Source organism: Mobula birostris, chromosome 28 (genome assembly GCF_030028105.1).
Source record: "Mobula birostris isolate sMobBir1 chromosome 28, sMobBir1.hap1, whole genome shotgun sequence".
Lineage (NCBI taxonomy): Eukaryota > Metazoa > Chordata > Chondrichthyes > Myliobatiformes > Myliobatidae > Mobula > Mobula birostris.
In genome coordinates this window covers 12850529-12865815 of record NC_092397.1, presented here as the reverse complement: position 1 = coordinate 12865815, position 15287 = coordinate 12850529, and the positions used below count along the sequence as shown (strand labels likewise).

The 15287-nt window shown below is 54.2% G+C and overlaps 1 protein-coding gene across 1 annotated transcript; it reads right to left on the bottom strand.

Moving 5' to 3' along the window:
* Positions 1 to 575: 575 nt before the first annotated feature.
* LOC140188932 (uncharacterized) lies at positions 576 to 9107 on the bottom strand. The gene is made up of 5 exons (XM_072245583.1): positions 8587 to 9107; positions 6199 to 6366; positions 4513 to 4612; positions 2687 to 2838; positions 576 to 770 (listed from the first exon to the last, which is right to left on the bottom strand). Exons 1-5 carry the CDS (start codon positions 9105 to 9107, stop codon positions 653 to 655), a joined length of 1059 nt encoding a protein of 352 aa, XP_072101684.1. The 3' UTR covers positions 576 to 652.
* Between the last annotated feature and the right edge of the window lie 6180 nt (positions 9108 to 15287).

Sequence of the window (15287 nt, the reverse complement as noted above, 5' to 3'; positions counted from 1 at the left end):
CGGGGAACAGCTCCGGCCCCATGGAGAGGGCACGGGGGAGTTCCGAGGTTTCCGACCTCGGGATGGCTGTCGCTCCCTCCGGACAGTGCTGGGACCGTAAGACCATAAGGCGTAGGAGCAGAATTCGGCCATTCGGCCCATTGAGCCTGCTCCGCCGTTCCATCATGGCTGATCCCGGATCCCACTCAACCCCACACACCTGCCTTCTCGCCACATCCTTTGATGCCCTGACTGATCAGGAAACGATCAACCTCCACCTTAAATATACCCACGGACCTGAATTCCACCGCAGTCTGTGGCAGAGCATCCCACAGATTCACCACTCTCTTAACTCTCTTCTAAAGGGTCGCCCCTCGATTTTGAGGCTGTGCCCTCCAGTTCTGGATACTCCGACCATGGGAACAGAGGGGAGGTAGGAGGAGGAGGATATGTGAGGGAATAAGGAGGGAGGAGCATGGCGACGGGGAGAGGAAGCGGGGAGCAACACAATTGATGCAAGCTTTTTGAAACCTAGAACTATTGATAATCAGAACCCCGTCCATTGCAACTTGGTGTCATCAGAAAAGTTGGAGAACGGTTTATTGAAAGTTGTTTTATTGCGACAGCCGCTCCCTCACTCTATATACACACACACACACACACTCACACTCACTCAGCACGCAGCCGAGTCCTGTCTCCCAGCGCAGTCCGCATAACCGCACTTGTGGTGGGGCTCCTCACGGAGCGGACACCGATCATCGTCGCTGCTTGGAGGGCGTGCCGCGGCGTCCCTGGACGGAAACTGCCAGTCACACGACAGGAAAAACAGAGACCCCCAGCTCCCCCCCCCCCGCCAACACACTACGCGGGCACACACCGAGATAGCCCATGGCACAGGCATGCGCCGGCGCGTTTACCCTCATAACACAACACACATCGACACCAACACGGGCATACACCGACAGCACACGTTGACAGGCTGAAACGCACAAGCATACACCGACTCGCTGGCAAACTACACAGGAACATTTCTGGTCCATGTAGGGAATCAGCCAGGGTTCCTGCTCCCCATCACTGACCGGTCACCCCTGGGTCAGAGAGAGAGGAATCAGTCAGGGTTCCTGCTCCCCGTCACTGACCGGTCACCCCTGGGTCAGAGAGAGAGGAATCAGTCAGTGTTCCTGCTCCCTGTCACTGACCGGTCACCCCTGGGTCAGACAGAGGGGGAATCAGTCAGGGTTTATAAGACCAGAAGACATAGAAGCAGAATTAGGCCATTTGGCCCATCAAATCTGCTCTGTCATTCAACCATGGCTGATCCTTCTATCCTTCTTCTTTCCCCTCCTCAACCCCAGTTCCTGGCCTTCTCCCCGTAACCTTTGATCTCACGTCCAGTCAAGAACCTATCGATCTCTGCCTTAAATACGCCCAACGACCCGGCCTCCACTGCACACATGGCAACAAATTCCACAAATTCACCACCCTTTGACGAAAGAAATTTCTCCACATCTCCCTTTTGAAAAGGTGCCCCTCTATCCTGAGGCTATGCCCTCTTGTCCTAGACTCCCCCACCATGGGAAACATCCTTTCCACATCTACTGTGTCCAGGCCTTTCAACATTCGAAAGGTTTCAATTAAATCTCCCCTCATCCTTCTGAATTCCAGCAAGTACAGACCCACAGCCATCACACATCCCTCGTATGATAACCCTTTCATTCCCAGAATCATCCTTGTGAACCTCCTCTGGACTCTCTCCAATGCCAGCACATTTTTTCCAAGATGAGGGGCCCAAAACTGTTCACAATACTCAAGGTGAGGCCTCACCAGTGCCTTATAAAGCATCACATCCCTGCTCTTGTATTCTAGACCTCTCGAAATGAATGCTAACATGGCATTTGCCTTCCTCACCACAACTCGACCTGCAAGTTAACCTTCAGGGTGCTCTGCGCAAGGACTTCCAAGTCCCTCTGCATCTCAGATTTCTGGATTTTCTCCCCATTTAGAAAATAGTCCACACATTTATTTCTACTACCAAAGTGCATGACCATGCATTTTCCAATATTGTATAACATTTGCCACTTTCTTGCCCATTCTCCTAATCTGTGTAAGTCCTTCTGCATCCTATCTGTTTCCTCAACACTACCTGCCCCTCCACCAATCTTCGTATCATCTGCAAACTTGGCAATAAAGCCATCTATTCCATCATCTAAATCATTTATGTACAGCATAAAAAGAATTGGTCCCAACACCGACCCCTGTGGAACACCACTAGTCACTGGCAGCCAACCAGAAAGGGTCCTTGTATTCCCACTCACTGCCTCCTACCAATCAGCCAATGCTCTAACCACGTTAGTAACTTTCCTGTAATACCATGGGCTCTTAACTTGGTAAGCAGCCTCATGTATGGCACCTGAAAGTCAAAATATACAACATCTACGACATCCCCTTTATCTATCCTACTTGTAATCTCCTCAAAGAATTCCAACAGGTTCACCACTCAGGGTTCCTGCTCCCCATCGCTGCCTGGTGACCCCTGGGTTAGAGGGAGGGTCAGCTAAGGTCCCTGCTCCCAATCACCGGCCCGTGACCCCGGGTTAGAGGAGAGGGAAATCGGCCAGGGTTCTTGCAAGGACAGACTCTCGTCGGGGGTTGGGCTACAGCCGAAGTCACTGCCCGGTGCCCGGTGCCTCCTCCCAGCCTCACTCACCAGCTGCCGGCCTCCCACTCGTCCTCCAGGTCGACGAGCCGAAGGTCACCCCGACCGCCCGCTGCACCGAGTTTCAACACCAGCTCTTCGTCCAGCTGTAGCCTCCGCAGGACCCTGGAGAAGAGGCGGTCGACGGTCCCGCGGATGTTGTTCTGCGGCGGAAAGGAGAGGAACGCGTCGGTCAGAGTCGGTTTTAGCACCAACTCAACAGGGTAACGAACGAGCCCCATTAAACCCATGCGAACAATTAACCCTACTAGCCCAGCATATAAGTGAAATAACAAAGAAAGCACAGCACCAACTCTACTTCCTCAGGAGTCCGCGGAGATTGAGCATGGCATCTAAAACTTTGACAAATGTGTAGTGGAGAGTGTATCGACTGGCTGCATTACAGCTCTGAAATAGTAACACCAGGAATTTAAAGTTGCTGATCCTCTCCACCTCTGATGAGACTGGCTCATTGACTGGTTTGCCTCTCCTGAAGTCTAGGATCAGCTCCTTGGTCTTGCTGACACTGAGTGAGAGTTTGTTGTGACACCACTCGGCCAGATTTTCAATCTCCCTCCTGTACACTGATTCATCGCCACCTCTGAGCCGGCCCGCAGCAGTGGAGTTGTCAGCAAGCTTGAACACGGTGTGGGAGCTGTGCTTAGCCGCACAGTGTAAGGCGAGGAGAGCGGGGGTTCTCCTGTGCTGATAGACCATACTCCACCACTTTCTCAATCTCTCTCTCTCTGTCACACACACAATCACGTTCTCTCTCTTCCTCTCTCCCTCTCAAGCTCCATCTCGCCATCTCTCATTCCCTCTCTCTTTCTCTCTCTCAAACCCTCTCTCTCAACCCCCCTCTCAAATCCCCATCTCTCTCAAACCCCCTCTCTCAATCTCCCCCTCTCTCAACCCCATCTCTTTCTCAATCCCCCCTCTCTCTCAACCCCCCTCTCTCTCAACCCCCCTCTCTCTCAAATCCCCATCTCTCTCAACCCCCCTCTCAAATCCCCATCTCTCTCAACCCCATCTCTCTCTCAAATCCCCATCTCTCTCAACCCCATCTCTCTCTCAAATCCCCATCTCTCTCAACCCCCCTCTCTCAATCCCCCCTCTCTCAACCCCATCTCTTTCTCAATCCCCCCTCTCTCTCAACCCCCCTCTCTCTCAAATCCCCATCTCTCTCAACCCCCCTCTCAAATCCCCATCTCTCTCAACCCCATCTCTCTCTCAAATCCCCATCTCTGTCAACCCCCCTCTCAAATCCCCATCTCTCTCTCAACCCCCTCTCTCTCAAACCCCCTTCCCTCTCAAACCCCACCTCAAGCCCCCCTCCTCTCAAACCCTTCTAACTCTATCTCAAACTTCCCCCCTCTTTCTCACTCATAAATTCCCTCCACCATCTATTAACTATGAGGTTAGAGAGGAGTTTAACTAGTCACTACCCAGAGGCCCCGTGGTTTGACAACGGGGCGGGGAGGTGGGTTTAACCAGCCGATGCCAGCACTGTGATCACTACGCCTGCGTTAAAACGATTTAAAACGCGGCCAGGTTCTGTGCAACACGTGGCTCAGACACTCTGGTGAAAGGGTGAGCCATGATGGAATGGCGGAGCAGACTCGATGGGCTGAATGGCCTAATTCTGACACCATGTCTTATGGATTCGCTGCACATCTATCTGGCATGGCCGGTAACCACCTCGCTCCACATTAGGTGGGCAGTGTCCCATGGAGTGTGTCAGTATTTACCAGGCATCCCCAGGACCTGGGACATCCCTGCCGCCTGAGTCCACAGACCACCCCCCCCCCACCTCACCTGAGCCTCAGGCTGACCCCCACCTGTGTGACCTGCTCGAAGAGGTACGGGGCCCGGGCCACCCGCTCCTTCATCGCTCTGAGTTCGGCCTGGTACTGCGCGGTCTGCTCCCGGGTGTGGGACCTGTGTGGGCAAGAGGCAAGGGGGCAGAGGTTAATTCGTGGGCAGCTGAACCAGTGAAGCGGGGAGCAAGAGGTCAGGCGCATTGTTCACCGGGGCTCTGAGGAGGCGGACGAGCCAACTCCCTCCGTTCTTATAAATAATCAACAGTACTTTTCAGTGTTGTGGAGCAGGGACTCCAGAAAAGTGTTGCTGTGTTCAGGGGCTCCTGTGGTGTGTAAGTATTTATAGGGGGTCCCGGGGAGTGAGTCAGTATTTACAGGGGTCCCAGGGAGTGTGTCAGTATTTACAGGGGGTCCCGGGGAGTGTGTCTGTATTTACAGGGGGTCATGGGGAGTGTGTCTGTATTTACAGGGGGTCCCGGGGAGTGTGTCAGTATTTACAGGGGGTCCCGGGGAGTGTATCTATATTTACAGGGGGTCATGGGGAGTGTGTCAGTATTTACAGGGGGTCCCGGGGAGTGTGTCAGTATTTAGAGGGGGACCCGGGGAGTGTGTCAGTATTTACAGGGGGTCCCGGGGAGTGTGTCAGTGTTTACAGGGGGTCCCGGGGAGTGTGTCTGTATTAACAGGGGGTCCCGGGGAGTGTGTCAGTGTTTACAGGGGGTCCCGGGGAGTGTGTCTGTATTTACAGGGGGTCCCGGGGAGAGTGTCATTATTTACAGGGGGTCATGGGGAGTGTGTCTGTATTTACAGGGGGTCCCGGGGAGTGTGTCAGTATTTAGAGGGGGTCCCGGGGAGTGTGTCAGTATTTACAGGGGGTCTTGGGGGTGTCAGTGTTTACAGGGGGTCCCGGGGAGTGTGTCTGTATTTACAGGGGGTCCCGGGGAGAGTGTCATTATTTACAGGGGGTCATGGGGAGTGTGTCTGTATTTACAGGGGGTCCCGGGGAGTGTGTCAGTGCTTACAGGGGGTCCCGGGGAGTGTGTCAGTATCTACAGGGGGTCCCGGGGAGTGTGTCTGTACTTACAGGGGTCCCGGGAAGTGTGTCAGTATTTACAGGGGGTCCCGGGGAGTGTGTCAGTATTTACAGGGGGTCCCGGGGAGTGTGTCTGTATTTACAGGGGGTCCCGGGGAGAGTGTCATTATTTACAGGGGGTCATGGGGAGTGTGTCTGTATTTACAGGGGGTCCCGGGGAGTGTGTCAGTGCTTACAGGGGGTCCCGGGGAGTGTGTCAGTATCTACAGGGGGTCCCGGGGAGTGTGTCTGTATTTACAGGGGTCCTGGGGAGTGTGTCTGTATTTACAGGGGGTCCTGGGGAGTGTGTCTGTATTTACAGGCGGTCCCGGGGAGTGTGTCTGTATTTACAGGGGTCCCGAGTGGTGTGTCTGAATTTACAGGAGAGTACCCGCTGTGTGTATAAATGGATCATTCGATGTGTGACCGTGATTACGGCTGGGCAGTGTGAGGGGGTTTTAAAGCACCCTTAACCTGATCCCATCTTCCTGCGGCGGGGTCTGTAACTGAGATCACGCTGTGGGACCAGCTCCCTCAGTACCGAGACCCCCGCCCGATGCCCAGATTGTTGGACGTGATCTTCCTGCGGCTCTCCCCGACTGGACGGCTGAGAAACAGGAGCTGCTCCCTACCTCAGGTTCTGCAGCCGGAGGCTGGCCTGGCCTTTCCTGAGCCGCTCCACCTCGTGTAGACCCATACGGGCTGCTATGTGTCGGCCCAGCTTTCTCCTCTTCAGCCCGTCGTTCACTCTTCTACTCTCCTCCATCAATTCCCGCCTCCGCTTCTCCATCAGGGTCTTCCTGGGTTTAAGGTTAGACCGAACAGTGTCTCAGTGATGGGTGCGGAGAAGGTGTTTGGGGCGTTGGCCTTCATCGGTCAGGGGTTGAGTCTGAGGTTGCGAAAAACTCCCGGGACCCCCTGTAAATACAGACACGCTCCCCAGAACCCCCTGTAAACACTGACACACTCCCCGGGACCCCCCTGTAAATACAGACACACTCCCCGGGACCCCCTGTAAATACAGACACACTCCCCGGGACCCCTGTAAATACTGACACACTCCCCGGGACCCCCTGTAAATACAAACACACTCCCCGGGACCCCCTGTAAATACAGACACACTCCCCGGGATCCCCTGTAAATACCGACACACTCCCCGGGACCCCCTGTAAACACTGACACACTCCCCGGGACCCCCTGTAAATACAGACACACTCCCCATGACCCCCTGTAAATACAGACACACTCCCCATGACCCCCTGTAAATACAGACACAGTCCCCGGGACCCCCTGTAAACACTGACACACTCCCCGGGACCCCTGTAAATACAGACACACTCCCCGGGATCCCCTGTAAATACCGACACACTCCCCGGGACCCCCTGTAAATACAGACACACTCCCCGGGACCTCCTGTAAATACAGACACACTCCCCGGGACCCCCTGTAAATACAGACACACTCCCCGGGACCCCCTGTAAATACTGAGACGCTCCCCAGGACCCCCTGCAAACACTGACACACTCCCCGGGACCCCCTGTAAATACTGACACACTCCCCAAGACCCCCTGTAAATACTGACACACTCCCCGGGACCCCCTGTAAATACTGACACACTCCCCGACACCCCCTGTAAATACAGACACACTCCCCGACACCCCCTGTAAATACAGACACACTCCCCGGGACCCCCTGTAAATACTGACACACTCCCCGAGCCCCCCTGTAAATACTGACACACTCCCCGGGACCCCCTGTAAATATTGACACACTCCCCGGGACCCCCTGTAAATACTGACACACTCCCCGAGCCCCCCTGTAAATATTGACACACTCCCCGGGATCCCCTGTAAATACAGACACACTCCCCGAGCCCCCCTGTAAATATTGACACACTCCCCTGGACCCCCTGTAAATACTGACACACTCCCCGGGACCCCCTGTAAATATTGACACACTCCCCGGGACCCCCTGTAAATACAGACACACTCCCCGAGCCCCCTGTAAATACAGACACACTCCCCGGGACCCCCTGTAAATACTGACACACTCCCCGACACCCCCTGTAAATACAGACACACTCTCCGAGACCCCCTGTAAATACAGACACACTCCCCATGACCCCCTGTAAATACTGACACACTCCCCGAGAGCCCCTGTAAATACTGACACACTCCCCGGGACCCCCTATAAATACTGACACACTCCCCGGGACCCCCTGTAAATACTGACACACTCCCCGGGACCCCCTGTAAATACTGACACACTCCCCGACACCCCCTGTAAATACTGACACACTCCCCGGGACCCCCTGTAAATACTGACACACTCCCCATGACCTCCTGTAAATACAGACACACTCCCCGACACCCCCTGTAAATACTGACACACTCCCCGACACCCCCTGTAAATACTGACACACTCCCCGGGACCCCCTGTAAATACTGACACACTCCCCGGGACCCCCTGTAAATACTGACACACTCCCCGAAACCCCTGTAAATACTGACACACTCCCCGGGACCCCCTGTAAATACTGACACACTCCCCATGACCTCCTGTAAATACAGACACACTCCCCGACACCCCCTGTAAATACAGACACACTCCCCGGGACCCCCTGTAAATACAGACACACTCCCCGACACCCCCTGTAAATACTGACACACTCCCCGGGACCCCCTGTACATCGATGGAGTTGACTGCCAGTGACCTTTTCCCGGTGCGGAAATGACTAATCCGAGGGGTATAATTTTAAGGTACAGGGAATGTCAGAGGTAGTTTTTTTTTCTGCAGAGTGTGATTGATGCGTGGAACACTAGTGATATTTTGAGACACTCTCCGATTAGCACACGGAATGAGGACTGTGTTGGAGGGAAGTGTAAGATATCTCAGGTATGTTACAAGGTCAGCACTTTTCCACATAATGGACCAATGAAATACAAGAAAAGGGCATAAATGATAAGATTGGCAGGAGGCTGAGCCAATAGGAACCTGCTCCATGAATGGGGCCTGCTCACCTGATCAGTTCATGCCGCTGCTCCACCAGTTTGGTCGCCTTCACCTCCCGATCGCAGGCCGCCCTCCTCAGCCGCAGGGTGGTGTCTCCGTCCGCTGCCCAGCTCAGCGCGGTGCGGTACTGCTGCTCCGCCAGCCGGCGGCAGGCGGCGGTCGACTCAGGCGGGCACTTGGGTTTCGGCCACGTCGGCGGCCGCGTCCGGCTGGTTACCTTGGCGACCGCGTCGCCGTCACTAGGGGGCGGCTCCCGGGGGGCCCGGCCGGACTCGCCCACTCGGGAGCGGGGAGGGCGGTGGGCATCGGCCCTGCTTCTGCCACTCCTGCGGGGCTGCTCCGGAAGGGAGGAGCGCTGCCGACTTGCAACATTCTGTTCACTCCTGGTCCTGGGGGCGGGCGCCGTCCCAGGGCGCGTCCGAGGGGTCCGGCAGCCCCGTCCGTGAAGGCAGCACCCCTCCTGGGCGGGTGGCGGGGGCCCGGGGAGACCACGTGGGGCGTAGCGCTCGACGGAGAAGCCGTCCCACATGGAGCGGAGGGCGGGACCGCTGCCCCACTCCCGGCACCTAGTCCCAGGGTCCGAGCAGAAAGTTAGTGCAGGGGAAAGCTCCCTCTACCCCACTCCCCACCGTCCCTATTCTCTCTGGGGTGGGGCAACACTACCGCTCCCCCGACCTGTGGGCGCACCCAAGGGTGGGACCCCCTACCTATCTGCTTCGGCGAGCGGGTCACCGACCTCCCCGGAAATTGGACCCTGGGTCGCAGGAGAGGGTGGGAATCTGTGGAATTCCTTGCCACGGTCGGCTGTGGAGACTCAAGTCAGTGGGTATATTTAAAGCGGAGGTTGATAGGGTCCAGAGGCAACACAGGCACAGCTAGATGGGCTGAAGGGCCTGTTTCTGTGCTGTGGTATTCAATGGCACGGCCCGTCCTCTAATCCCTCTCCAAATTAACAAGAACAGGTACCCAGTTGACTCTCAATAACGTGGGGTCTGCGTCCGTGCACTCACCCCTCTTTCCTTGCCTCTTCTCGCCCTCGCTGGACGCAGAGCTCGTCTCTCGGCGGTCCCTCGCAGCGGCCTCCCGACGAGACGCTGACCTGGATTGTCCGACCCTCCCCGGCGGACTAGGAAAAGAAGGACAGAAACGAATTGGACCGCGTGCCCTGTCACAGGGGTGGATTCAGTTGATAATCCCAAGTCCTGTAAGTCCGAAGCAGAGGCTGCTATCTTCTTGGTTAGTGAGGGTGACAAAGGTGACGGGGAGTGGGGTTGAGAGCGAAATTAAATCGGCTGTGATCGAAAGACTTGATCGCCCCACTAGTCACTGCCTGCCATTCTGAAAAGGACCCATTAATCCCTGCTCTTCGTTTCCTGTCTGCCAACCAATTTTCTATCCATGTCAGTACCCTACCCCCAATACCATTTGCTCCAATTTTGCACACTAACCCCCTATGTGGGACCTTATCAAAGGCTTTCTGAAAGTCCAGGTACACTACATCCACTGGCTTTCCCATGTCCACTTTGGTCTCCAAATTTGAGGAAGGACATTCTAGCTATTGAGGGAGTGCAGTGTAGGTTCACGAGGTTAATCCCTGGGATGGCGGGACTGTCATACGTTGAAAGATTGGAGCGACTGGGGTTGTATACACTGGAATTTAGGAGGATGAGAGGAGATCTTATTGAAACATAAAAGATTATTAAGGGATTGGACACGCCAGAGGCAGGAAACATGTTTCCGATGTTGGGGGAGTCCAGAACCAGAGGCCACAGTTTGAGAATAAGGGGTAGACAATTTAGAACGGAGTTGAGGAAAAACTTTTTCACCCAGAGGGTTGTGGATCTGTGGAATGCTCTGCCTCAGAAGGCAGTGGAGGCCAATTCTCTGGATTCTTTCAAGAAAGAATTAGATAGAGCTCGTAAAGATAGCAGAGTGAAGGGATATGGGGAGAAGGCAGTAAAAGGGATGATTGTGGATGATCAGCCATGATCACAGTGAATGGTGGTGCTGGCTCGAAGGGCTGAATGGCCTACTCCTGCACCTACTGTCTATTGTCTAATTCTGGCTCCAATGTCTGATGCTAAGTGGCCTAATTCTGTGGATTCCAAATCATTGGGTATATTTAAAGCAGAAGTTGAGTGCTTTTCATCAATCAGGGGGTCGAAGGTGAGACTGCAAGCAAGCCCATAAGACATAGGAGCAGAATTAGGCTATTCAGCCCATCAAGTCTGCTCCGCCATTCCATCATGGCTGATCCTGGATCCCCCATACCCCTGCCTTCTCACCATATCCTCTGATGCCCTGACCGATCAGGGAACGATCAACTTCCACCTTAAATACACCCACGGACTTGGCCTCCACCGCAGTCTGTGGCAGAGCATTCCACAGGTTCACCATTCTCTGGCTAAAAAAAATTCTGCCTTACCTCTGTTCTAAAGGGTCACCCCTCAATTCTGAGGCTGTGCCCTCTAGTTCTGGATACCCCCACCATAGGAAACATCCTCTCCACATCCACCCTATCTCGTCCTTTCAACATTCAGCAGGTTTCAATGAGATCCACCCGACATTCTTCTAAACTCCAGCGAGTACAGGCCCAAAGCTGCCAAATGCTCCTCATGGTTTTTTTTAAATTTGTTCATTTATGGTACGTGGGCATTGCCAGCTAAGCCAGCATTTATTGCCCATCCCTAGTTGCCCCTTGGGAAGGTGGTGTTGAGCTGCCTTCTTGAACCGCTGCAGTCCCTGAGGTGTAGGGACACCCACGGAGCTGTTAGGGAGGGAATTCCACGATTTTGACCCAGTGACAATACAGGAATGGTGATATGTTTCCAAGTCAGGATGGTGAGTGACTTGGAGGGGGATTTCTGAGTGGTGGTGTTCCCTGGTATCTCCTTCTAGGTGGTAGTGGTTGTGGGGTCTGGAAGGTACTGCTTTAGGAACTTTGGTGTTTCATTGCAGTGCATGGCAGATGCAATTTAATGTGGATAAATGTGAAGTTATCCACTTCGGTGACAAGAACAGGAAAGCAGATTATTATCTGAATGGTGGCCGATTAGGAAAAGGGGAGGTGCAACGAGACCTGGGTGTCATTATACACCAGTCATTGAAAGTGGGCATGCAGGTACAGCAGGCGGTGAAAAAGGCGAATGGTATGCTGGCATTTCTAGCGAGAGGATTCGAGTACAGGAGCAGGGAGGTTCTACTGCAGTTGTACAAAGCCTTGGTGAGACCACACCTGGAGTATTGTGTGCAGTTTTGGTCCCCTAATCTGAGGAAAGACATTCTTGCCATAGAGGGAGTACAAAGAAGGTTCACCAGATTGATTCCTGGGATGGCAGGACTTTCATATGATGAAAGACTGGATGAACTAGGCTTATACTCGCTGTAATTTAGAAGATTGAGGGGGGATCTTATTGAAACGTATAAAATCCTAAAGGGATTGGACAGGCTAGGAGCAGGAAGATTGTTCCCGACGTTGGGGAAGTCCAGAACGAGGGGTCACAGTCTGAGGATAAAGGGGAAGCCTTTAGGACCGAGATTAGGAAAAACTTCTTCACACAGAGAGTGGTGAATCTGTGGAATTCTCTGCCACAGGAAACAGTTGAGGCCAGTTCATTGGCTATATTTAAGAGGGAGTTAGATATGGCCCTTGTGGCTAAAGGGATCGAGGGTATGGAGAGAAGGCAGGTACAGGGTTCTGAGTTGGATGATCAGCCATGATCATACTGAATGGCGGTGCAGGCTTGAAGGGCCAAATGGCCTACTCCTGCACCTATTTTCTATGTTTCTATGCACCTTGTAGATAGTACACACTACTGCAACCGTCCGTCGATGGAGGGGGGGATTGGATGCTTGTGGATTGAGTGGGCTGCCTGGTACTAGATGGCGTCGAGCTTCTCGAATGTTGATGGACCTGTGAGTATTCCATTACACTCCCGACCCGAGCATTGTGGATGGAATGATTGCGGGTTACGGGTAGGAAGCAAGAGAGTGGGTTTGAAAGGAATAATAAATCGGTCATGATTGAACGGCCTAATTCTGCTCCTCTGTCTTATAGTCTTAAGGAGGAGGTGTGTCCCTCTAACAACACCTACTGAGGCAACGTATCTATCCCACTTGAACCGTTAAGAGCCACAGTCTGATTAAAACCTGCAGCCGCTGACAGTGATCTCCTGCCAAGCAAGTTCAACTGCCACCTACCAAAGGTGCCATCTCCTTAAAGAAACTATGTACGTGACTCGGAACCTCCAACGCAGGGGTTCCCAAAACCATTAAGCAAGGTGTCCACAGACCCCAGGATGGGAACCCCCTACAATTGCTGGACTGCCAGAATCCACTGCTGGGAATTACACTGTTATCTTCTAACGGGGCAGTGTATCCCCCCCCGCCCCCAAAGTGTCCGACACTCCTGATTGGGAGGAGGAGCAACTCTCCGGTGGGGCCAGGGTGTTGGGACGTTCCGGGTCCGTTCACTCTCACCGGCAGCGTGGAGGAACAGGGCGGCCTTGGGGTCTGCGTCCACGGATTCCCCCCAAAGTTGCCGCACAAATTGACGGGGAGATTAGGAAGCTGGTCCTCGCGAGTCAGGGGATTGAATTCAAGGGGCACGAGGTGGTGGTGCGTCTCTATAAAACTCTGGTTATTGGGGCATTGTCGCCAGAGGCTTTTCCCCAGGGCTGAAATGGCTAACACGAGGGGGCATAATTTTGAGGTGCTTGGAAGTAGGTACAAGGGGGATGTCAGGGATAAGCTTTTCACACAGAGGGTGGTGGGTGTGTGGAATGCACTGCCAGTGACGGTGGTGGAGGCAGATACAATAGGGTCTTTTAAGAAACTCTTAGATACGTACATGGAGCTTAGCAAAATGGAGGGCTATGTGCCAGGGAAATTCTAGGCAGCTTCGAGAGTAGGTTACGTGGTCGGCACAGCATTGTGGGCTGAAGGGCCTGTAATGTGCTGTAGATTTCTACGTTTGATGTTCTATTGTCTTCAGTTCCGGTTGCCTCATTATAGGCAGGAGGTGGAAGCTTTCCTCCAAGAGGAACACAACCTTGTCGTAGGGTTTGGAGGCTTGCCTGCCTCAATGACCCGGGGAGCTGTGTCGGCTGGAGTCAGGGCTTTGTGCTTTGGCTCTTGGTAGGGCCACCCATGCCAAACAGGTCGGACTAAGAGTGGTCCCACTGGTCCTCCAGGTTTGGGGCTAACAACCTTGACAAAACAGCAATGGGGAGTCCTTCTCTGAGTGCGACGGTATTCCTGAGTCCCCACCCTGGACTTGCATGACTGACAGGAGTGAAAACCGAGAGGAAGCTGCTGACACAATGAAGGAAGCCCTGAACCCCGCCAGAGATGGAGGGCCCTCATTGCTGCCCCAATTGCCAGCGGTGTAAGAAAGTAGGTGAAAGCTTTGAAGAGATTTACCAATCACTGTCTGGACTAGAGAGCATGTTGTCTGAGGTAAAGGTGAGCAAGATGGGGCTTTACTCTTTGGAGCGAAGGAGGATGAGAGGTGACTTGATAGAGGTGTACAAGATGATAAGACGCATGGCAAGAGTGGACAGTAATATGGAGGATGATGGAAAAATGGAGGGCTGTGTGTGAGGGAAGGGTTAGCTTGATCTTGGAGTGGGCTAAAAGGTCGGCTCAGCATTCTGGGCCAAAGTTCCTGAACTGCGCTGTACTGTTCTGTGTTCATTAACAATGAGAGATTAGCTCTACCCGTCGCGCCCGCGTCAAAACAGACTGCGAAATGCATCGTTTACGTCGATGACCGGCACAGTCCGAGGGTGTGCTGGGAGGGGGGCGGGGGCGGCAGCCCACAAGCGTCGCCAACGTGGCGAGTTTTGATTTTCTTTGACGTGTTCCCTCCGACGGAATCTCCCTCTAGCGGGCTTATCATCATCACTGTGTGCCGTGCCGCGTGACATCATCACTGTGCGCCATGTCCCGTGACGATTTGATTTGATTTGATGTGTTCCCTCCGACAGAATGCCCCCCACGAATGGGGCAAGAACCTCCCTCCAGCGGGCTCATCATCATCACTGTGTGCCGGCTCCCATGATCGTGGCCTTTGACCCAGATTGTTCTTGGCAAGTTCTCCCACTCAAATGGTTGGCCATCGCCTGCTTCCGGGCCAGTGTCCTTACAAGATGGGTGACCCCCCCCACCCCCACCCCGGCCATTATCAATACTCTTCAGAGATTGTCTGCCTGGCGTCAGTGGTCGGATAACCAGGACTGTGATCTGCACTAGCTGCTCGTACAACCATCCATTGCTGCTCCCATAGGTTCACGTGACCCGGATCGAGGGGCTATGCAGGTGCTATACCTCACCCAAGGGTGACCTGCAGGCTAGCGGAGGGAAGGAGCGCCTCACACCTTCTTTAATAGAGATGTACCTCCACCCCGCCACCCCAGAGGACTAGCCCTACAAAAGGGTCACTCATCATTATTCGATGGCGGGTCCGATCAGGGCGCGGGAGGGCGAGAGGGAGGGACAAAGCAATCACAGCTCCCCACCCCTTTTACGAATTGGCTCCCACGGCAAACGTTTCCGGTACACCTGGCGTAAACTCACCTGGAAAGCAAGCTGGAGCAAGGACTCGAGGTAACACGTCAGCTCACCGTAAAGGGCCGCGGCGGTGAAGACCCCGCAGGGCTCCGGCCTCCCCCCGCTGCCCGGGAGCGGGCAGGGCCAGGCGGTGGCTCCG

Excerpts from the sequence above, each read along its gene's own strand:
- LOC140188932 (XM_072245583.1), bottom strand. The coding sequence starts at position 9,107 with ATGTGGGACGGCTTCTCCGTCGAGCGCTACGCCCCACGTGGTCTCCCC. Across the intron at positions 6,367-8,586 it reads CAGCGGCATGAACTGATCAG|GAAGACCCTGATGGAGAAGC; the intron begins GTGAGCAGGCCC and ends CCTTAAACCCAG. Across the intron at positions 2,839-4,512 it reads TCTTCGAGCAGGTCACACAG|AACAACATCCGCGGGACCGT; the intron begins GTGGGGGTCAGC and ends TTTCCGCCGCAG.